The sequence below is a fragment of the Rousettus aegyptiacus genome, unplaced genomic scaffold (genome assembly GCF_014176215.1).
Source record: "Rousettus aegyptiacus isolate mRouAeg1 unplaced genomic scaffold, mRouAeg1.p scaffold_m13_p_3, whole genome shotgun sequence".
Lineage (NCBI taxonomy): Eukaryota > Metazoa > Chordata > Mammalia > Chiroptera > Pteropodidae > Rousettus > Rousettus aegyptiacus.
Genome location: NW_023416306.1, coordinates 134,179,537 through 134,204,608, shown reverse-complemented (window position 1 = coordinate 134,204,608; position 25,072 = coordinate 134,179,537). Strand labels below are relative to the sequence as shown.

General features: G+C 36.4%; 1 protein-coding gene across 2 annotated transcripts in view; it reads right to left on the bottom strand.

The window, feature by feature from the left end:
* The window catches only part of LOC107508934 (IQ domain-containing protein H), a 142,934-nt gene that overhangs the window by 75,841 nt on the left and 42,021 nt on the right, over positions 1–25,072 (bottom strand). For both annotated transcript variants that reach the window (XM_036217873.1, XM_016140991.2), the window contains 4 exons: positions 23,624–23,662; positions 12,392–12,943; positions 11,629–11,695; positions 1,385–1,468 (listed from right to left, as the gene is read on the bottom strand). In XM_036217873.1, coding sequence (XP_036073766.1) covers positions 1,385–1,468; positions 11,629–11,695; positions 12,392–12,943; positions 23,624–23,662 — 742 coding nt within the window. The remainder of the gene's footprint in view (positions 1–1,384; positions 1,469–11,628; positions 11,696–12,391; positions 12,944–23,623; positions 23,663–25,072) is intronic.

Sequence of the window (25,072 nt, the reverse complement as noted above, 5' to 3'; positions counted from 1 at the left end):
TGTACTAAGAAAAGGTGTTTGGTTCATAATCTCTCAGAAATGTTCACGTTAGCAATATTTTCCATTGCAGGTAGACATAGACTGAATTATTTAAAATAGAAACCTAATACTTTCAAGTCTTTCCTAATGATGAGAATATTCTGTAAAAGAATTCTTTTAGTTTGTACTAAATATAGTACTTGAATATATAGAAGGGTATATAAAAATCTAAGAAAAAATTAATTCGAGTAAATTAGAGCAAAGTCTGCCCTCTGCTGCACTTCAGTGGTTTTCAACCAGTCAGGCTTTTAGTTGAAATAGCTCAGCACTAACAAATCAATCTCCAGTCATTAAATTTTTTTTTTTTGTAATGCTAAAAAACAATATTAGTGCCTAGATAATAGATTAAAGCAATTACACTATTATTATTTTAGGACACTGTAAATTTCTAGTACTGATGTATTTTTTTGTTGCCAAATGGCATTTATAAAATAATAATGACGCTGAAATATATATGAATTATGTAAAGTATGTCATTCCAGGAAGCTAGCTAAGTTGGTCATTGAAAATTTAAAATTCTTCCTGTTTTGCTTAAATAAGGGCCAAAGCAATTATTTTTTAGCAAAACAAAGAAGTTCTTATTTGGTAACTAATAAAAACCTAGTGTTTATTTAACCCTGAATTTTTGGCCAGTATACCTCAAACCGATTCAATATTGTTGCTTAGACTTTGCAACCTTTATTCTTTTGGCTTAACTTGAACCCTAGTTTTGAATCAAAGCCATCTCATTCTTGTACCCTTCCCTCCTGGCTCCAAGTGCGGTCTGATTTAGAACTGACCAAACTGGTATTAGAATTTGACTTTTACAAAGATGTATCTATCACACCAAGTCTGTATTTCTAAAAATTTTCTCCACTAAACAACTACTGTTTTCTAATAACTAGATGATATATATTTAAATAAAAGCTTCTTTTTTTAAAAAAAAAAATCTGTATTTCCTTCTTACTTGTATAATGAAGACAATGCTTTTCATTTCTGAAACCACCTTCCACTCATTCCCAAATAATATAATAGACAGTATTGAGATAAAAATGTTTACTTCACTCACTACGAAATTCAGTAAATGAAGATTTGGTACTATAGAAGAAATATCCTTAGCTAAACCTACAGCAAAGAGAATTGAGAAAACTACCTAAGTAAATTGGTTAAAATGTCATTTAAAAAATCAAGTTGACTTCATTATAAATCTGTTCTTTAAAACAAAACATTCAATTGCCCTGCTAGTAAATTAGAAATCCAAGCTTTTTTCTCGTAGAGGAAAAAAAAATAAGTAAAAGTGAACATTTTATCAACATCCACTGATAAACATTCCAAAGAGTCATTTCTGTAAAAGTATTTACCGTACCTAAGATGTCACACAGCCGCCCCAGCTGCATGTTCTGCTGTGTGTCGAAGTTAGCAATATTTTCTCGCACAGGCTGGGAATATCCTACAAGGCAAACCCAGAAAGAGCAAGTCAATAAGGCAAAATGGCACATGAGGATTTCCAAGTGTCTCAATTCACATTTCCAGGAAAGAATTTTCTCTGAAGCATCTTGCAGAAACAACCTAACTCCTAAGAATGAGGTCCTTGCTTCTCAGGGGATTGAGCATTATTCCGGAGGATGTGATAAACAGCATATTTTTCAACACCAGCAAAGCTGCTGGGAATAAAGATTATAAAAACATGGGGAAATTTTCTGACACTTGACATGAATGTTCAAAACAGCATGCAAGAAAATTATGCTCAGGTTTCAAAAAACCATTTTGGCTTTTTAATTTATGTTTCCTATGGGGCATTTTAAAGATGAGTCCCAGGATCATTCTAAACCAACACACAGACTCCAGAGAAACCTCTTGCCGTCAGGAATATGTATTTAAGTGATTCTAAATCCTAGAGAAATATGCTTCTGCTCACAGAGTCTAAAGAACTTCTAACCTTTAAAGGGCAATAAAGGTCATCACAGGTGGGACAGTTCTGTACCAGTACTAAAGAAGGTCCTGCCAGTTGTCTTTGTGTCCATTGGAAACAGAGCAAAAGGAAAACACACGTGGATTACTGTTGTCCAAAAATCTTCTCTAGAAAGAAACAACAGCAATGACACTTTCTGCTGATGTTTCAGGGGTTAAAAAAAATAAGCGAATGAAAATATAAACTTAAAAGACATGCACGCTCACAAGCAGATATAATTGCTTATATGAGATTCAGCAACTGTCGGTAAAACTTTTTTAAAAAAATAAAATTGCTTTACACATTTTGGAGAGATGCTTCAATGCCTCCTTGTGGTTAGTGAGCCCAAACACATGTTTCAAGTTAAAGTGCTATAGATAAAGTGATTTTAAATACTACATCTTCAAGATGTGACACAGATCCTTTTCAGCATAAGGAAAACTATATCAATTTAGGCAACAGGGCTTCAGATCAAATGAACTCTGATAATTGGCTCTTTGCTTTGATGTCAGTGTTTAAACACTAGACATCGTCTGGAAATTAAATGAGTTTACAATTCATCGAAAAGTCTCCCTTTTGCCTTATGCAGATGAACTTAACTAAAGAGGCAGAAGGACAAAAAAATAATTCCTAAAATAATTTGGGGAACCATTCTTCATATGGAAGTTAATAGAGAGAGCTACAGACAATGCTGTCTTGATGTGTGGTTGCAATATTGTAACTCTTGGGATTTTGCATATGTATAATTCTATCTATAGTCAGATAAATGTTTAAAATGATGTATTGTAAATAACATATACCAAGACTATATGAAGGCAGGAAAAATGCCTAAAGAATAAAGTATGATTAAGAAAAGTGCCTGAAAGCATCCCATGAACACCTTTCCTTTGAAAAGTAAAGATAAAAGACAGTGTGAGATGTCTCATTAAGATGATGTCCAATTTAAATATAAAGGATGTCTGATCACTTTGTTGCCGCATTTGCAGCACAGGAGTGAATAAGTCTGTGCTTCAATCAAGTGCTTGAGGTTAATTTTCCAACAAATTACTTGGTACCTCTGTTACCACTGATCAAGGATGCATATAAAATGTCTATGCAGAATTACGATAGAAATGATTACTCAGTTAACCCTAGAAATACGCCCATTTTAAAGAACTGTACGTTAACAATTTCAGTACTTTGTTGTAGAGGATCATATGCATTAACAGGTGTGAAAACGTTTTGTAAACCGTAAAGTGCTGTGTAAATATAAGGTATTTTAATGTACATGCACTTCTAAAGTTCATAGCAACAACAACAACAACAAATTCTGTGTATGTTGCAACAAAGGCAACAGACCATTCAACGTGGGCAAGATACAATGCAATGCACCTTGCCATCAGCAGAGTAGATGCTGGGAGTCAATTTTTTAAAAATCAGTTTTATTCTTGTGTATATCCACAAAGTACATGTGTTGATATCTACGTGAAAAGAACTCATCAATGTTGAGAGCATATGTTAAATACAATAGTGACTTAGCCAGGAAACTATCAGCAAGGATGTTGCAGCTTTGGGGAGTTCAGCAGACATTCTCAGTGGCAATGAAACATCACATTTTGGAATATGATCTACAAAGACAGGGCACTTTGAAGGTCAGATTAGAAACACTGGAGGAGTTTTGAGTGACCACCTACTTCCACCTGTCATGTTATAGATAGGAAAACTCAGAGTAAGGGCCTTAACTCTTGTCCAAGATCACATAAACCTAAAATTTATTATATAGTTCAGATGCTACAGATTTAGTTCTTGTGACAAGTGTGGTTACATAAAATAAGAGAGAAGAGAAGACTCTCCAAGTGTGAGCAGAGAACTCCCAAAGGGACAAAGAGCCTTTTTGCCTCTTTTTTCACTTTTATTTTGAATTGTGAGAGGCAGAAAAATGGTTCCTCAAAGATGTCCACGTCTCCATCCTTGAAACCTGTAAACACGTTAGGTTACATGGTAAAGGGAAAATAAATTTGCAAATGGAATTAAGTTTGCTAATCAGCTGACCCTAAAATAAGATTATCCTGGATTATTTGGCTGGGCCCAATATAATGACAAACATCTTTAAAAGCGGAAGAGGGAGGCAAAAGAGTAAGAGAGTCAGAGAGGACGTGACTGCAGAAGAAAGGCACAGAGATGCACCGTTGCTGCCTTTGAAGATGGAGGAAGAGGGGCAAACGCTTCCCTTGCTCATTCCTTTAATGAGTGGTTTCTGTAAGCTGCAAAGGGGAAGGAAACAGATTCCCCCCTAGAGCCTCCAGAAAGGAACACAGCCTACTAAGTTTTTAGCCTCTTTTGGACTTTCAAACTACAGAACTTTAAGGTAATAAACTTGTGCTGTTTTCGCCATTAAGCTTGTAGTAACTTGTTACAGGGTGATAGAAAACTAATATGGTTGTCTTTCTTTTCCTTACCCCTAGTAAGTGCTACTCCCCTCAGACACCCGGCTTCTTTTTCACCTCTAATTGAAAGATCCCTAATAAGAGCTCATAATAAGTATTAGGTAAGTGTTGTTGTTGTTATTATTATTTTTTTTAACTTCAGCTGAGCCAGAGGGAAATTTTCCAAAGGAACCTCATTAAAATATAGGGAAATTATTATTATTATAAACATAAATTCTATTTGAGCTATCAAAGTACAGTTCTTGTAATCGCTAGCAAGTGTGTCTGGATACCCTTTCCTAAGAAGGTTCTCAGTCTCCTCCTCCTGTCATTCCCTTGCACCCTTTCTCCACTACACTTTTCTCATTTGTCATTACACACTTCTTTCCTTCTGTGTTTATCTGTGCATGTCTCTCTTTCTCCCTTGCACTACTCTGGCTCTTGTAACCAGCTCTTGTAAGGTCCACTAAAGCAGAGACAGAGTGATAGCCCTAGTCAAATGAATGAACGAAGTGTGTCTTAAGATCCTACTCAAACCATGTGTCTTTTAAATTCCTACCCCTTTCTGCTATGTCGTTCCGTGCCCTTCTTTCAACTTTTACAAAATTGAGTTCGCTGATCTGGAGAAGTTCTGGGTTATTCAAAGAACTGTCAGTGGGATGTGTAGTTTTTTCTAGGTCCTCATCCATGTAGAATAAAACAGCACTGGTGTAAGAGGGGCACTCTCTCTCTCACCATAGAGAGGAACACAGCCTCTTTCCTTATGGCCAGCTCCATCGCCTGCAAAATATTCCTAGTTTGATAGAGTATTCCATCTTTTTAAAAATTGTTATTTCCTCTGTTTTACATCAAAGAAAGGTACCAGAGAGCTGCCACTCTGAAGCTATACACTTTGGGTCCTCTACTGACCCAAGGATGCCCATTAGTGGTTATGGGCTATCACTTCTCCATCTTCATTTATACCTTCATCTCTTTTCCTATCCCCATCTTCACTTCCATATAAACTTCTATCAGATGATGCTAACTGACTCTTTGCATCCAGTAAACTAGTTCTGCTAAGATTGGCTTTTCCTTCAAATAAACTCACGAACATGAGCAAGTGATTAAGCCTTCTTAGGACTGGTGCACGCTTCTGTGACACATCTCTGCCCTTTTAGTAGAATCGCATATTCTTGAACCCCTGCTCATTATCCTGTGGTTGACTCCTAGTTTCTTTTGTCTCCAAGTTCTATTCTTTACAATGGTACCTCAGGCAGACAAGGGGTTAAAAGCTGACTTCCAGTTACTAAGTAGTTCTCTTTTATCTGATCACCCTGGCCTGAGATGGTAGTCAAGCATGCCTCAGTTCGATGGCCTGGAGCAGTAATCCTCAACCTTTTCCTCATCTTGAAACACATGATGGGAGGTGTTCAAATGTATCACATGCTTCTGGGGGTGCACACAGTAGAGCAGTAATAGTCACTCTCCCTTTCTCTTCCACTCAGGAAAGCATACTGGATGCAAGCTGAGCAAGAGTGACATTATTATAGAGATGATCTTGAATTGCTCCAATTCATTAAAAAAGTTAACCATTAGCCAACTTTGGTACTCTAATAGCAAGAATTTAGGAGAACACTGCACATCAGCATATTGCAATGATCTAGAGAAATGTGATCTAGGCATTGTGGTTACATCCAGGTTTTAATTACTTGTGTAAGTGTGAAAGCATAAGATACTGAGATAGGAGATAAGATATAGCAAGAGAGAAGCCTATTAGGGTTATTTATGTAGTAAATCTAGTGCCAGTTTGATGAAAATAAAACTGAGCTGTTTTCAGGATTGCAACAGAGTGGGGGTAGGTGGAAATTTTGTTAGGAAATTTTGTGATGAGGATGTAGAAGACACAGGATTTGTTGAGTTTTGAAAACATTCTCAAGCCAAACTGGCCAAATGGATTCTGTGTGGTTTTGAAGACTTTCCTGTCAAGAGGATGAGGACCTGTTCAAACTTTTTGTCAGCGTCTAGTACAGCATTGCATGCAACTAAAGCCAGTGATTCTAAGTGTGGTCTGGGGACCCTAAGGGCTTCTGTGACCCTTTCAGGAGGTCTGCGAGGTCAAAATACTTACAAAATAATACTAAGATGATATTTGGCTTTTAAAAATATCATCATTTTCTCATAAAATACAAAACTTCATTGGTATGATTTTAGATTCCATGTTGCCATTAACATTTAAGAATTATCTTTGTTGAGTTTTGATATAAAATCAAAGAATATACATAATTATCTTAAAAGGCTGTAAAAAACATAAAATATTATTTCCTTTTCTAAATACTTTTCTATGTAGGGCTAGGTATTCTTCATATGCTTCAATCAAAACAACATGTTGCAAAAAATTGAATACAGAAATAGATATGAGAATCCAACTACATTCTATAAAGAGATTCACGAACATGTCAGCTACTCTTCTCATTAATTTTTTTTGCTTTGGAAAATAAAGCATTTTTTAAAAAATAAAAGTATGTTATTTAGATTAACATTGGTAATGGATTTATTATTGTTACTTTAAGATAAATTAAATATTTTTGAAGTTTCTCAGTTTTAGTTTCTAATATGGTAAATATCAGTAGATAAACCAATGCTCTTTGGGATCCTGAATAGTCATTACAAGTATAAGTTTGAGAACCGCTGAAAAAACATCTTAATATTTTTTATGAGGATGAAGGAGATGACAAAGATTATAGTTCTATCTTCGTATTTGCAAGACTCTTTTTAGAGCACATCCTAATATTAATCCATTTCATGAAAAGCCAATGAGCTGGTGTCACTTGATACCCAGTTCAATGCTGCCGTTTCTGTACTTCATGGTACAACATCAGATAGGTTCAGACCAACTGGCTTATTTAATTTTACAGGGTGATGGAGCCAACTCTGATCTAACCAGTGAATGACTGTTGATTTGGATAACTTGGATAAATATATAACATGGATGAGTACAAATATATTTTAATTTTAATTTGGACTATAAATAAATATGAAAGTTTAAGTGTACTTTGTTCCTGATTCCAAAAGATCTGGATATTTCTGGGAAACGCTGTCTGGGAGATCTTGGCAGTACATCTGTCTCAAGGATTTAGTGTGGAACGCCATAGCTAAACAATGGATTCCATACTACCTGCCAAAATACATGTTGAAGACTGCAAAGATTTGATTGAAGGTCCTGATTTCCCAGCCCCGAGATGGAGGGAACAGACTCTATCTCGTGTTTGAGTTGTCGACTCGAAAATGAGAAAGTAGAGAGGTGCCAATGTGCTTGAAGGCACTCTAAAAATGTGATTTCAGATATAACACTCTTGGCTGTGGTCTTCTGCCCTGCCCCTGTTCACAAATGGAGGTGAGCACAAGTTCTTATCTTCTGGCTGAAGGGAGGGAAATTAGGAAGCAATCATCTTATGAGCATTTGGGGTTTTCTCAGTTCGATATGGACAGTTGTACACAAAAGTAACTTTTCTATTGTTTAGGCATTCATGACAGTACAGAACAGCAGAAACTGTTTCTCATGATTCTCACAATAGCAGGATCCATAATTTTATGAAATGAAATACCGTGGAGACCACTAATTGTGTTAGCTTATGGGAAAATTTGCTGAAATAATGGGGCAGGGCAGGAAATAAGCTGAACTATATACATTGCTTTTAGCTGTTAAGTCAGTTGGCAATGAAATAAAATAGTACATAGAGAAAAGAGAAAATCTCACCTCAATATATCCCCTATTTTTATTTTAAAGGAGGAAGAGAAGTGAGAGAAGAAACTCAACACTGGGTTTTAATTGCCTGGCAGCTGCCTCGTATACCTGCTCATGCCATCAGAGCCCCACACTTGGCATATCTCATTTAATGTCAATATATTTTAAAATGTCACTGAGTTTAAGTGTAGCACCAATGGATGCACTGTAATAAAGAAGCACAGGGGTTAATTTAAAAGTGGAGGAGATAACTTGGCCAAAGAAACTGGAAGCAGAATTAGTTTGCAGGTTTTGTTTGGATCTCTGAGTTTTCTAGAGGAATTAGGATTCTTTGCAGTTCTTTCTTATTTGACTGATAGATGTTGCTTAAAATAGACACCAGTATTCTATTCCTGCTATGAACCATAATGATTATTTTGTTATAATTATATTTAATTAATAAAAATGATAAAGATACGCAATATCCAATTAAGAGATCAGCCTATATAATCTGTAAAAGATGGCTTTCTTTTTATTATCTTATAAAATCATAGGGCCAATTTATTTCTTTGGACAATTAATCAACAGTATCCCACCTCTCCTTTGGTTAAAAACAGCTAAAACTCTTTGTTACATTTAGGGGCATTACCCACAATACATAACAGTCAATTGTGCTTCATCACTCCTCCTTTCAAAAAGGTGAATCCGCAATGTGTTATTTGTGATCATATTACCAAACGGTAGATTTTAAAGTACGTGATGAATATTTGGTGGTCAAAAACTTTACTGAAAGGGCCTCTTTTCTGTGATCATGGGTTTGGAGAGGGCAATTATTCCTGTGTTTGCCAAACTCCAAAAACAAATAATCAAATGCCTATAATGCAATAACTATTATGCGATAAAAGCTACTAAGCTTTTATTTTGGGGGTTCAAGCAAGTTAACACGGCCTCAATTGGCTAACAGCATGGTATAATAATTTCCAAGGCTAATTCTACACCAGATTTGATCGCAAATTTCCTATGGAAAGAGAAAAAGAGGACAAGGCTGCAACTTGTATTAAATGCCTACATTCGAACCTTACACTCCTACCAACAGATTTTGATCAGTGAATCCCTCTCAATTCAGGAAACAGAATTACCATATTAAGTAGATTTGGGGGGCATATGTTTGGAGAAAAAAATTGCTTCACTTTCATCCACTTCTATTTTTTGAATTGTGTGGGGGAAGTCCCTGGTGCAGGACAAAGTAGCCAGGTTATGACTAGCTGAAATCTTCTTCAAGTGTTCCCAGGGAAAGTGGTAGACAAGAAAAAGGTACACCATAATTTTTGTTTTTTTTTTTTTTGGTTTGAACATTATGTCTATGGGATAGGTACAAGATGGCAGTTTAATGCTACTTAAACTTAATTTAGCATCCACAGTCATTTTATAAAACCCAAAGCAGGTTGTGGAAACAAATACTATTTGATCAAAGACCAGTATTACTCTCTTGTGAAATGTGTAATTGGGCTTTTTAAATGCTCAATTGAGAAAAATATCTGAGCTTGTTCTTGTCTCTCAGAAAATCCATGATTAGCATTTTTTCTTTAAAATGGGTTATTATGTTGTTAACAAACAAAAAATCACCGCAACAGGGAAGACTTTCAGATTTATTATATATTTATTTAAACCGAGTTATGTGTAATCCAGAAGAAAATTAGTTTTAATATCGGCTTTAAAATAATGCTTTCCAATTCTAGTTTCTGATCAGGTTATTTTTCTACTTAATTCGTATTCACCAAGCCCTTTTGGAATTTTAAGATATTTTCATTTAAAATTATTTTTTATTACCCAATTTTGATTACTGACCATTTCTTTCATAATTTTACCTCTTTGGAGGCTCCTTTCTATCAGGCTTCTCTGCAGGACTGATTGCATGGGTTTTTTGAAGAGATGGAGGTGGAGGTATAGGAGGGAGGAAGTTTGTGGAAATTGTGTATATAATACATTTGTGTGTATCAACACTGCAAAGTGGGGGGGGGGTCTTGTTTTTATTTCTATTTTTGAAAAAAAATAGAACACAAAATTTTTCACATAATATCAGGTTGGGTCCACAATTCGTTGCAGCAGCAAAAGGCTCTTGCACCTTATTCTAAGGACTCAAGTCAGTTAATTGGGTCTGCAATTAGCCTCTCCGGTTGCAATCAATTACAAGTGCAATTTCTGTGTGTGAACTAATTTTGTGTGCAAAAGTAGTCCCACCAAAACAAAAGCCTATATTAAAATGAATTCAGATCTATCTTGCCTCACATCCTAAGAAGAAACTAATTTCTTCTGTGAGCCATAAAAAACAAAACAAAACCAAAAGGCCCTGTGTAACTTAAAAATTTTTAAAAACTATTTGATAAGTACTTAGATATAAGTACTGAAACATTTGCATGATTTTATTACTATGAATATTTTACTATTTAAAATATAATCTTAATTATATTTACATAATAATTTAAATATTTTTGCTTTTCATATTACTGTTCAAGTATGTTATGTTTCTATACTACATATAAGTACACGAACACGTATACTTACACAGGAGCACAAATAAATTGCAGTTCAGAATTCTATTACAATAGGTCACTTAATGCACTGCTGTATTAAAAGGCCTTAAAAAAGAGCTAAAATGTGAGAAATATGCGAGAAATAACTGAATTTTACTGTTTGTCAAAAACTCTACCAAGTCAGCAGGGAAATTTGGCCTCAGCAAGAAAATTTAGCACACTAGGTAGATAAAAATCAAAACAAAACAAACAAGCCAGCAAACAAATCTCAAACATTCTGACAGCAAGCAGTTCATGTTTTAGAAGAACTTCCAATGCAAATTTCTGAAATTCCCCATGTCATTTTGGCTTACCTATTTTACCACTCCGTTGTAGACAACAGCTTTTAAGTTCCCCAATTCATAAATGTAATTAAATAATTACATTAGTGCTAATTAACATGAAACTGCAGATTATTTAAGCGCAAAAAACACTATTCAACTTCTTAATTATTCTTGTTCACACAGCATTTCCTTTTGCTCAGGCGCCCTAGGTGCAAATAAAGCATCCCATCTGCTCGTAATTAGAACTAAATAATTTCAGAGAATGTAGCTTATCATTTTGACTGCACATTTGATTAAAAACAGTGTACAAGCAATATCCTGGCTTATTGGCGTAACAGCAACAACACACACAAGCCTGTGTTCTTCTATCATTAAAGAAGATCGAAAACATTATCTGTTATTTCAGGGGGAAAAATACAACTTTTTAGTTCATTTCATACAGATGAAAGCGAATTACAGCAAATCACCTCTCCACTGAATAGCAGCCCCCACATAATGACTTTATTTGCTTAATCCCCAAATTAAACGCCGTTTCGAGCGAGGGCCCTGTGTTATTACTCTCATCATGTCGAGAACATTTTCCTGCCGAGACCAATTTGAATAAAACAAGGGGCCTTCCTTGAACTCAATCAAGGAGCCATAATGTGGTGGGTAATAGAGGTTGCTGATAGATTTGCAGGCAAAAGTGTTATACCTAATGATGGGATATGGATAATAGTCCTCCTGGAGGTCCTGATGCGATTCCAGTTGGCTGCCAGATGCTAAAAATCAAGAAGAGCATTGATCAGTGACAGGAAGCTGTAGTGGATTCATCTAGTCAAACTTCAGCTGTTTTTTCCACTGTACAGTTAAGCCAGGCATAAATTATATTAATTGATTTAATTACATACTTAAAACATCTTCCCCAATTAATTTAATTAGGTGGCTACATGATGCTACTGGCAGGGGAAGATTAGAGGCAGCTCACTTAATTAACAGAATATGAATGAAAAAAAGAGAAAGCAAACATAAATGAAATTGTGAGCACTAATTAAAAGGCTGTCTGCAAACTTAAATACTTTCTGACAAAGTGGTGACAGCAATGTAGACAAGACAGGATTTTTTTTTTCCTAGCAAATTAAAGTGCCAGAAGGTATATATAGGGAGAAAAGGTAATGCAGTCTAAACATTGATTTTCTGACAGAACTACCATAGTCAGAGTAAAGGGATATTTTTTCTGGAGAAAAAAAAACCACAACAGATTTGCAGATTCCTGATTAGGGCTAAAATATAATGTATAATACAAACAAATGTAGGGTTTGTGTATCGTACATTGAGGAGAGTGGTAAGTGAGGGAGACTGAAGGGGAGGGCTGCTGGAGAGAGAAAGGGAAGACAGAGAGACAACTTATTGCAATCGTTCAAGCAAGAAATATTTAGAAAAAGAGGTCTGCTTTAACAGCTGGCAGCCTTGTGTACCTTGGCTCGGATGCGGAAATTCTGCAGGTGTCTTTCACGTGATTCCTTCAGGATCTTCTTCAGTCGGGCCTTATGGCAATGTAAGAGCCATGCAATGGCGATTACACCTGACGCCCACTTGTGCTGGCGAAACAGGAGGAATAATTTTCTTGCTCTGTAGCATTTCCACGTGGCTTGGATCTTGCTGGCAGCCTTATCTAGTCCATCTTGGCCCTTGTACCTTTGCCCTGGAAGGTTTAACATCTTTTGGAGGTGAATTGGGTTCTCTGACACTGAGAGAAGGTCATATCTGGTAAGTTTATTCTTCAGCTCAAACTCTGGAAGAAGGGCTACCAGATTGTTCCCTTTTATTTTGACTTCTGGTATTGCATAGTCCCTGAGAAACTTCTCGATGTGTTCCAAGAGAGAGAAAATACTTCCCCAAGATAAACTAAAATGTTTCTTGAATGCTAAGAAGTCCGGGGCTGTTTTGTCTATAACGCCATTATAAATAACAAAGTCATGGTCCCACGGTGATTTCAGAGCTCCAGAAGGGGGTGTGGCTTTTGTGGACTATGGAAAGAAAATATCACCAGAGGTGAAACAGAATTATGATCTACTTTAAACAAGTGAGTGAAATATACTGGAGAGAAAGAGCAGTTAGGGGGATTGTTTTATAAATTTTATAAATGTATTCTTGAAACTAATAATAAAATAAAAATTAAAATCACACTTAAAAAAACACACTATCACATTATCATTTATTACCCAATGGTGGGAAAATATGGATCCTAGTTTTATTTAATACACACATGTCATAATATGAAAGTCTGGCCAGTATATATTACAAAACTCATTACCAAAAGAATGTCTTAGAGGCCACTTAAAGCTATTATCATTTTTATAAAAGTGTTATAAAATTGCTCAGGGAAATTGATCATATGAAAGTTGTGCACTTTGATGAGGTCTACTGACCCTATAATCTCTGTGATTTATTTTTTACATATGCATGGATGGAAGCATGTCACGGCTTTCTTGTACATAAGTTATCTGCCAATCCTGAAAACCTAGAGGAAGCCTTTCTTTGTAGATAATTTCTTTATAATAATTCAGGATACTCTCATCAAAGCTTTCCTGTCTCGTCTGACATTCTAACAGGTCATCAGGTTTTAGTGCTTTTGGAGTTCTGCCACCTCATTTTAACATCCTGGAGTGATTTTTACAAGTAGCATTATGTTGTGTGTTATTATTATTGCCACTTTCTAAGTTTCTCTTGACATTTTCTTTTATTCTTAAATCTGATATCTTATTAGGGACGTATCTGGAGCTGTCCTCAGGTAGATAGAATCTGAGACTGCAAAACGAGGAAGCATTTGCTTTTCATTTGTTCCTATCCGTACTGATTGAAGTTTTAAGTCATGAAAATATACTACTTTTATTTTAAATGTCAAGAGAGGTTTTTCTTTATACTTTTTGTATGAAAGAAAAAACTGAATAAATGCTATTAAAAATAAAACCAGAAGAGGTTTGGATGACAACAGCAATATATGTTATGCACACCCTTTTTTTAAAAAAAGGAAATTTTGTTGTCTGTGTCCACTGTGAAACCACTATATTTTATTCCTGAAACCTGTTGCACTAGAAAAATGGACACTGGCCTCTGTGTTGCAAATATTCCTAATGGCTTGGGTGCGGGTGAGAGGGCACAGATGTTTCAGGCCCTGCCTTTTCCCCTGTAAGGCAGGTATCAACTTACCCTGCCGAATGCTTCTTGCCTAGGGACTTAATGAGCACGTTGTCTTCGATATGGCAACATTGTCAGATGTATAATGCTATCTTTACCAAGTTGTAAAATTATATCACTTTCTGCATTTTGAAGAGTTTTCACCAAACTCAAAGAAAAAATGACCCAGTTAATTTATCAATAACTTATTATGCCACAGCTCTGTGTTGAGTATTACTGTTAGATATTTCATGCTTTATCTTTATTAAATAAATATTAACTGATATTAACTCACAGATTTAGGACAGAAAGCTATCTATGAGAAAAGAAAGCCAAGAGCTATATTTACAATAAAAGAACAATAAGCAAACACTAAACATTTTAAAAAAACTCTTCACATTCTTTTTCTTTCTTAGATTCCAGGCAGAGGAATTATGTCATTGCAAGTAAAAACACCAAAAAGCAAGTGCTAAGCCCAAAAGAGGTAATTTCTTTGAGGTATAGAAGCAGACTTTAAATAACAGCAAGCTTTAAATACCTTTAAGAGTTGTTATAGGCATAAGAATGATGGAAAAAGCCTTCTTTCCAAGACTCCAGTCCTTTCTGATCTAATCAAGGTGCCAAGAGAGAATGCAGCCTGTTTGGTAAATAGAATGAAGTACTTTCTTTTTGGATGGAAAGAGAGAATTAGAGAAGTAACACCTCCTTTAGCATAAGTGCTAGTAGGAGGAACTGCGAGTCCTTGTAGAAGACAAGTGGCACATGCTCCAACAGAAATGGCCCGTGGCTACACTTCTGCCTGCTTTCAAGAATGGATTCTGATGCTGGGAAGGTCAGAATTCAGAGAAGGATGACAGTGCTTCATCAGCGAGAAACAGATACACAATATAATCACAGATGGACATGTATGGATCTGGCTGGTTCTGCCAGTCACATGTTTGATTCTGTCGACAAGACCTTGAGACTCCTATAAGAAGTACGGCTATGGACAGGAGATTTGCCAAAGACTCTGGGGTCCTTGGAAATGTTAAAATATTTTTGAAATTCCTTTCCTTATAAAGTCATATGGAATTGGAACCATCTATGAAATCGGAGCAATCTTGGAGACGTTTTTGATAGGGGAGGACTCTTAAGTCTCTCCTGGACAGTGTCTTTCCATGGAGTAGGTCTAGGGCATTTACATATATCAGCAAATGCATTTAAGACTTTTTGACAGAATAAAAGTGAGGTGAGTGTGGGGCTACAGAATGTAACAGTGGCTCTTTTAGAACAAAGGGATTATACTCTCTTACCTTCCTGGATAATATTCTAGTAAAGACCAGCTCTCAAAGGAAACACACTCTTGGACATCAAATAGACCACTCAGGCACAGGGAAGCTATGGGTTGGAGTCAGCTAAAGCATAACTGTAGTACATCTGTCATGGAGAATGCCACACTTGGGAGCACTTTAGACTTAGAGCAAGAAAAGACATGTCTCTCAAGAGAAAGGCTTCCCAAATTAAAGCAGTGCATCAGCATTGTGAGATCCATTGAGCAGGTAGAGACAAAGCTGTTTCACAGCCTGCTAGGAATAAGAGCCCTGATTAAAGGTCATGCCATGTTTCAGATTCTGGTTCCTTCTGTTATTCTTCCTTTACCATTTATCTCCATGAACTTGTCTACAATTATTTCTTTTTTTCCTTCCTTCCTTTCCTTCCTTCCTTCCTTCCTTCCTTCCTTCCTTCCTTCCTTCCTTCCTTCCTTCCTCCCTCCCCCCCTCCCTCCCTCCTCCCATCTTTCCTTTCCTTCCCTCTTTCCTTTTCCCTCCTTCCTCCCTTTCTCCCACCCTCCTTCCCTCCAATCTTTTTGTTTAAGATGTGCTGTACTCCCAATGTGATGTCACTGGCTCAGCAGTCACATTGTTTCCTTCTGTTTGGCCCACACAGAGCCCCAACCTGCGGCCACGGCCTAATTATTAGCAACCTGCTCTAACTAACCGAGTCAACTAGCTGAGAAATGCTCTTCTTCATTTGCAAAGTGTAATCACTAATTAGGTAACTTTGAGAGTTTCTAGAGCAGTTATTTAGGGAAAATTCTAAATCTACCAAAAAAAAAAAAAAAGAAAGAAAAAAGAAAAATTCCAGAAAATAAAAGAAATGTATTTCTAACTTGAATGTCATTATGAAAAATGTTATTTTTATTCATGTGGACAGTGTGTGGATATAGGATGAAACCATAGCCAAGGATCTCCAAATTGGATATAACCAAGATCTCCTGGTGGTGACTCCAAGTATTCCAGATAATCCAACATGGATTTAGATTTGATTTAAAGAATGACTTACCTAGAAGGATAGACTACATCACTTTTGAATCTATAAACTGATGTTCAGTTTCTCAGACTCCCAACCGTATGCATTATTAATTAGTGTAGGCAATTCTTTTGTGTGAAAAAGACAAAGTTCCTAATGCCATTATAGCTCTAAGTGAGAGCTTAGTTCAAAGTGTAAGTGGAATGACTCTCAGAGACGAGTCTTCATTATTCTCTAAATACCAGGGGTATCATCTGTCAGGTCTGTTCTTTAATATTTGTTGAGGATTCACAACGTGTTAAGCTTTGTACAGATGTCAAGATCTCGGCTTGCTAAAATAGTTAGAAAGATATATACAATATTTAGAGATATTAGCTGACCTAAGCAGGATTCAGGGACTCAGCATAACCATGGTCCTGAATTTTAAAGCATGAAGGATCTTGAAGGTCACTGGCCTCGTCTTTTACTCAATAGGCTGTAATGGGCCCAGAGAAATGAGCCTTGGCCCTGAAGTCTTACTAACCTTGGATCGTCTATGCTCTGTCACTATCTGCTACATATATGGCAAATTATCATCTGCCACGCACTGAATGTATACCCATGAAATTCATATGCTGAAGCCCTAATCCCCAGTGTGATGATATTTGGAGGTGGGGCCTTTGAGAGGTAATTAAATCGTGAGAGTGGAACCTTCATGATGAGATCAGTGTCCTTATAAGAAGAGATAAAAGAGAGATGATCTCCCTCTCTCTACCATGTGAAGAAACAGCAAGAAGGTGGCCATTTGCAAACCAGGAAGAGAGTTCTCACCAAAACTCAACCACACTGGCATTTTGACCTTGGACTTCTTCCAGTTTCCAGAATCATGAGATATAAATATTTGTTATTTGGCCACCCATTCTACGGTATTTTGCTATGGCAGCCTGAGCTAACATACAACATCCTCTCTGAACCAAAATGTTTCTCATCTGTAAAAATGAGAGGTCCCTGTAGAGTTGCTGTGACGAGCATAATATGTGTAAAAAATCTTTCACAATGACTCATCTCCAGTCCATACGGTTATTACCATGGGCGAGGAAACTGAGGCTCAGAGAGGTTAAGTGACTTGCCCAAAGTCATAGAGCTAGCTGCTATTCCTTATATGCATACCACCAATGCCCATTGCCCTAATTGTCCAGAACTTCCCACATGGCCCCTCACCAAACTGTGTTCTCCTTGCTCAGCCTTCCTTTCACTATCTCCTACATCAGAGCCAATGTGGCCTTGACCTGTTGCCCCTTTTTTATTTGGAAAGCAATCTGTTAAACTAACCTCTATGAACATACTAATGAGCCATGGCCTGGTAGAAAAGTGATGGATTTGAAGTGAGAAGCCCTGGGACCTACTCCGTCACCACCTCCCTCTGTGGCCTTGGGAAATCACTTCCGTGAGGTTTCAGTTTCCATTAGGGGGTCACTCAGGGCGCTTCTAATTTTGACATCCTCTGTCCCTTTGACTTAAAGTATCACCCCTCCAGGAGTATCTGCTATTTAATAAACTGCTGGAGCTAGTCAAGCCATCAAATCAAAGGGCAAATATCTCTTTATATACCATGAAAAGGACCTAGATTTTTTGTCTTATTCTATTTTTTAGATAGGAAGCTCTTTCTAGCAACTTACAAACCACAATAGAGGAAGAACTGTAAAGGTGTTCAGGGGGAGAGAGCCCCGAAGAGTGATATTCCAGCATTTTGGGGTGTGCAATTCAGCAAGACCGTTCTCAGTTCATAGGACCTAGAAACTGCATAAGCCTTAAGTGCCCATTAAAAGTGAGAGTTGGAGCCCTTAACCTTTATAAAGAGACTAACAGGCAAAAATAGAGAACTCATTGAGTAGAGACCATATAATAGAAAAGAACTGAGTGTGCAGGCCGCCCACATCAGCAGCAATTTTCTAGGGATAATTTCTACAATTGCTTTGAAAGGTATCTTTATTCAAATGAATCTTTCTGAACTCTGAAAAACTTCTTGAGAAGAAAAAATTCCCACCCTCAATGCATTCTTGCAGAACAAAAATATTCAATGGATCCCATTCTGGTTGAAGATCAAACGGAACAAAATCAGAGATTTTTTAAATAAATGGAGTATATTTTCAGTCAAATGTGAAATTTCCTTTTCTAGAGACACATTTAATTTTACTGCTGCATTGATTTCATCTTTTCTGCTACTCTTCTAATATTCTTTGAGAGAACGTGACAAAGTTAAAGACCACTTGGGACAATTATAATTGATGGGTGGAACCTGCTGGGGATATGTACAGAACACCTGACAGGATGGGCATCAAGAGCAGCCTGGATTCCTAGTTTCCTGAGAAAAGACACATTATCATTTTCTCTATAGGCAAAGGAAAAAGAGCAAGTTTTGAAAAGCACCTCCAATATTACCAAAGTAAAACTTGAGATACAATTTTTCTGAGGAAAATTGTGTGTATAGCAAGTCTGCCGATCACAGATCACAGACACTTACAGATAAGAACACTTATAGATTATAAGAAGACTTACAGATTCTTACAATACCCAAACTTATTATACTCTCTATCTACATATGTATTCTACTTTATTTTTATTTATAGCACTTGCTACTACCTGACATTATATTAAGTATCTGTTTATTTTCTGCTTCCCTCACTAGAATGTAAGTCCCAAGAGGGCAAAGACTTGCTTTGTTCTGTTCACTGCTGTATCCCTAGTGCCTAGAACACTGCCTGGCACATGGTCAAATCTCAATAAAGATTAGTCGAATGAATGAACGAATGAGTGAATAGTAAAATTCAAGCTCATAGCCACTTTGGGCTGGGTTTACAGCACAAAGCTGTTCTATGAACATACAACTCATTTGCAGACTCACAGCTTGAATTTTGGAGTACTAACAGAAAGTCTGGCTACTTGGATCTGCAAATGTTTATACCCTTTGACCAAGAAGTTCTATCACCAAGCCTTAGCCTAAATACAAAAATTTATGTCCAAATGTGAAAGATGTTCAAGGTAGTTTTATTTACGGCAGAAAAACCAGAAGTGACTTCATTACTTAATAATAATGATAATAGTAATAATAATTTGTCATTTATAATTTAATGTCAAACAATGTGAAAATAGCTAAGAAAATTATGGTTTATCTTTAAGACAGAATTTACATAGTCATTAATATGTTTTTTAAAGAGTTTCAAATCATATAGGTAAAGACTTATAATAAACTGTTAGATGAAAAGAGTAAAATCACAGTTGAATATATAGTATGACCCCAACCAAGCAATATGCAAAAGCTTAAATAATGCTTAACAGTTATGATATTATGGGTTTTTTTTTTTGCATACTTTGGCATTTTTTCCTCTTTTCTGAAATTTCCAACTGTTCTATGAATGATCAGATCATAATTTGATAAACAAAAGATATGTTAAAAATGTAAAGATTTCATTTTGTGGCTTACTAATAATTTAAGCTTTTTTTCTAGTGTATGTACATAAAATTGTTAATCACATGCAATAAAAATGTACAGTTAGATGATGCTATGAAGAGAATTAAAACCAATTTTATAAATTTTTCTTTGTTAATTACTTCATGCAAGAGAAGCATATTTTACAAATAAAACTGTATGATTTTAATTCACTTCAAAAGTTTCATGTCAAAACAGCATAGGTAAGGGCGACAATTTCTAATGAATTAGAGAAAATGGAAAATGGTTTTAAGAGATTCCATATGTTTTCTTGTTTTCAGAGTTTTTTCTATTCTTACTTTAAGATGATAAATTAAATGAGGTTTCATGAGGGAAAGTAAGTTTAAAAGAGAAAAAAATAGCCTCGGATTTCCTTTTGAATCTCATCTTGTATCTCAGGTTGCAGAGCTCTAATTCTTGTCATAGTGTGACCTTATTCTGTTGAACGCTATGGAGCAAGACAAGAAAGAAGACTGGGTTGTGCTGGAAGCACAAAGCCCACCGTGGAGGCGCTCTGCACTCTTCGAGAGGTAGCTTATTCCTCCACTAGACGTGACATCCTGAAGCCAAAGCTGCTGCTAGAAATCACGTGGTGCCTTTCAAGATATATGTTTTTAAGCCTGGAACACTGTTCAGAAACAATATAATTTGATGGTAAGGAGGTAAAACAGTTAACACAGCAGCTGTGGGTGTGAGGGGCCTAGAGTTTCAGCTGTTGAGAACTTCTGCTTTTCCCCTTACCCTGAGGGAGTTGGGGTGAGCCTTGTAGGCCATGTGTAAGCTCCTTAAAAACATTGATCTGGTCTAAGCTCTTTATGCAGGTGGGAGAGTGAGGCTAGATAGGGGCAGTGATATGTTCAACGTCTCACATGTTGCTTGATGAAAATAGTTCAGCTGACTTACCAACAAAATAATCACAGTTTTCTAACAGGAAGATTAAGAATATATGTTGGGAAAAATACTAAAGAAAGCAACAATTTAACAAAATGACTAAGAGAAGCAAGACCCCAAATTTGACATTTAAATGTAATCACCCAAATCTTTGGTCTATCTATACCAAAGAAAATTTTACAATAGAGGTATGGCTTAGGAAATAAGATTTTCTTTTATCTTTTATTTTTTTTTATTTGGAAAAAGTCTTGAAAATACAGAAAAATATAGACAATATAAAAAAAAACTACCATGAACACATGTTAATCTTTTATCCTTTTTGTTATTTATACATATGTGTGTGTCTGTGTATGTGTGTGTGTGTGTGTGTGTATACACATATCTGTGATCATAAACATAAGAAAGCAAGCTACAAAGTCTAGCACCTTTAAACCAGGAGGATCTCTATAAGCATGAATTATGTTATACTGTGAGGTCCTAATGTTAGATAATACAGAATATGTATCTCATATATATATCATATATATGATATATATGAAGCAAAGAAGACAAAAATATATATTTAAAATTTTAATATTAAAACTATAGTACACAATATATTTATAATTATATTTATACTATAATATAAAATTTAAATGCATTTAAATTATTCATCTATTCATATATTTAAATAAAAGGAACAACACATTATGTACAATTGAAGTCCTCTATATTTTTTTCTATATTTCTTGTTAGCCCATTCCTCTCTCTCCCCCATCCCCAGAAGTAAACACACTCATGAATTTAACCTGAATCTCTATATCTAATAAGTATATTTGTTTGTTTGCTTGTTTTACCCATAAGAGATTTTTTATTATCCAAATATTCATTAAATGGATCTTAACATAGTTGTTAACATGCCTGCCTTGAGGTAATAAAAAGATTTATTTGCTGAGAGAGGCCACATTAGTGAATTCAAACCTTTAAACTGAGTTTCTGCGAATAAAGGTCTTGGATGTCTTGAAATTACTACAAACTCTACTATGATATACTAGCTCATTCCTTAAATCCTGTGCAGATCCTGACTGTCTCAGATTTATCATTCCACTTCCTGAGTTTTGGTTATTTGTTTAACTGATCTAGCAGACAGGAAAGGCTGTTAAAATCAGAGCCAAAAAAAAAAAAAAGCAGATGTGATAGCAGAGGTGACACCTGCTGGTCCCGATATCGAAGGAAACAAACAAAAAAAGGCCACCGGAAACTGGTTATATGCATACATAAATACTGGATAGAGCAAATGTCAAATTACATCAGGAAAGCAGAGATATCTTTTAGAAAGATTCCTATCGAAAATGATTGAAATTTTTCAAAATTTCTACCGCTTTGGGGCTCTGTCAGTCACATAGTCCAGTTTTGTATTCTTACTAGTTGAATGACCTTCACCTCTCTGTATCCAAGTTCTCCCAGTAAAATGGGACTAATAGCACCTGCTGCCTAAAGATGTTGTGAAAATGAGATATGCTATGTAAAGTGTTAGGAACAATGCCCTAAATGTGTGAGAATTGTTTATCATCTGGGATGTGGAGAGGGCACAGACTTTGAAACTTCACTCTGTCATCTGGTTCCTCCACAGCCCTTTCCCTGCTGTGGGGGCCTGGGGACAATGACAGCACAAGAGGTTCGGGAGCTGCTATGAGCATTCAGTGGTTATGAAAGGTGTTTAGTGCCGTGCTCTAGAAACATGCTCATTCAAAATTAGCTGTTACCAACATTCCAGATAAATAATGCCTTAGTATATCTAAAGTATATTTTATTTAAAATGCAGGAGCAAGCTCACGATTTCCTCACGGCAAGAAGTCAAGGGAAGCTAAAGGAAGGATCTAATGGTATTGATTACTTTATCTAGGAGAATTTGTCTGGGTTCAGCACTGTATGCAATCATTGCTGTAAATACAGCCCTGCTTAGTCACAGCTATTCAAAAGTATAAGGAGACCCCAAAGGTGGGTTCTCTTTCCTTGAAAAAGGAAAACTCCCTCTGAAATTCTTACTAAAGGATCATCGAAAAAAGGATGCCTAGAAGATGCTCTTAAAACTAAATCAATGAATTATAACAAGTGCTTTATAGTTCCAAAGCACTTTCACATGTGACATTAACTCCTCCGACACTCACAGCAACCCTATGAGAAAGGTGGTGTCATTCCCATTTGTCAGAGGAAGAAAGGGAAGCACAGAGAATCTAAGTGACTTGTTCAAAGGTCTTCTATTAGTAAGAGGGGAATCTAGCTCTTTCCTACTTCAAGTTCAGAGCTTTCATTTCCCCGTGCATGGCCCCATGGGATGTTTCTGACGGGCATGTACTTGCTGCATCATAGAGACTATTTCATTTTTCCATGTTTTGTTACCTTATTTGTTTTAGTCATCTTGGCTCTAAATCTCATATCCTTACCTATTATGTCATACATACAATGTGTGTGTGCACATGTGCATGTGTGTATGAATGCACACTCACATACCCATGCATACACATGCTGGGGAACAACTGCATTTTTTTACATTTAATTTCACTTGAAGTGTACTTTTAAAAGATGAAAATCTTAGAGTGAGGTTGAAGACTGATGTGATTCAGCCAAATTTTTGAGTATGCGAAATCACTTTTTTGGACCAAAGCCCGAGAAGTAATTCAGTCCCAAAAGAGGAAAAAAAAAAAAAGGTTTTCCACTTTAAATGAACCATACTTTTTTCCTGAAAATATGATGCAACTTCTTTTATAAAAGAAGAGAATAAGAACTTTTGTTGCTGTGTCCAGCTGCAAATCTGCCTCCCATACTTTTACCCTGCAGCAAAAGGAAGGGACGTCAGGTGACAGATCCCAAATTTCAACTAGTCACACACATTACAGACCTTCTTATCACGATGTCCTCTTGACCTTTTGCCCTTTCCCTACAATGAAGAATGAAACACAGTTTAAATAGAAATGATTCTTATGGGCAATTTTACAAAACAAATAGAAGGCCCAGGCTCCCACCCTCTACGCCCCCACCCCACTTCCCCAGCTTTTCCCGCTGGGCCAGCCTGTTCCCTCTTTCCATGCAGGCAGCAGCTAATAATTAGACCTTTCCCACCCCAGATAATGAGTGTCTGCTTGCCAAAGGCCCTGTTTACTTTAGAGAAAGAGTTTGACAAAGTAAATATTTACCAAAATAACTATAATCAGATTCCCCTTCTAAGAGACCCTTGGAGAAATATTTACGAGAAAGGGCTTCTCAGTGTGGCACCATACTGCCCTGTGGTAGGTAGGGGCTGATCCAAGGTCTGTTCTGGCTCTATTATGAGACCAGGCATATGGCAGTCTTACTCTTAGCCTTTTCGCTTTCATGCTAGGGCACTTTTCACAGAGTACATGAATAATTACATTTACTAGTGAAGCGTCAATTCAAAAATGTGCCAATTTGGGACCACAGAAAAGACTCTTTAAATATTACTGCCTCTAGGAGTAGGAAAAAGCTTTGTGAAGTCAATAAAGAAGAAATTAAAGGCAGGGTTAATTAGCACTCAGAAAATATCATTATTTACAAAAAAAAAATTTTAAGCTTTTAATTAATTAAGCGTTCTGCTTAAAACTAAGTTGCCCTTATATTACCTGTAGATCTGTTATCTGTAAAACTGGGATCTCAGAGCTCAAACACGGTGAGAATCTAAACAGGTGCCCCTGCTTGTTCCCATTATGCACATTAGCCCATGGCCTTCGCACAGCCTGTTAAACAGCTGAATTTGAAACAATAATGGTGCAGGCCAAACGCTAGCCTGAAGGCCTGTCTGTCTTGGGATTTAGCCATTTACATTGATTTTTTTTTTTTACCCACATTTTTTATGAAACACAAATATTTGCCATGGCAACTGGGGTGTCACATGACATGCTGCTACATAAACAGCTTGGAAATCTCTTAAGAGGAATCAGCCCACCAGCGCTGCAAATACAGTGAAAACACCTTGAGGAAGATTCGGGTATTAAAAGATGAAGCTCTTGGAAGAACAGGTAACAGTCTATGAGGTAGACACAGTAGAATTAATTTCTTCTGTGCCACTCTTCAATTCCTCTGTCTTTTTTTTTTTTTTTTTTTTAAATGGGAGCAGCTGTAAACATGACCACATAGGGAAAGCCCAGAAAAAGACACTGCCAGCTGTCTCCTTTCTGTGGTGAAAAGTTTCAATTATCACAAGTCTGTCTGTGGCTCATAAACATAAGAAAGCAAGCTATGAAAATCCAGCATCTTTAAACCAGGAGAATCTCTCAATGAGGATGAACATATTGTACTGTGAGGTCTTAATATTAGAGAATATGAAATTCCT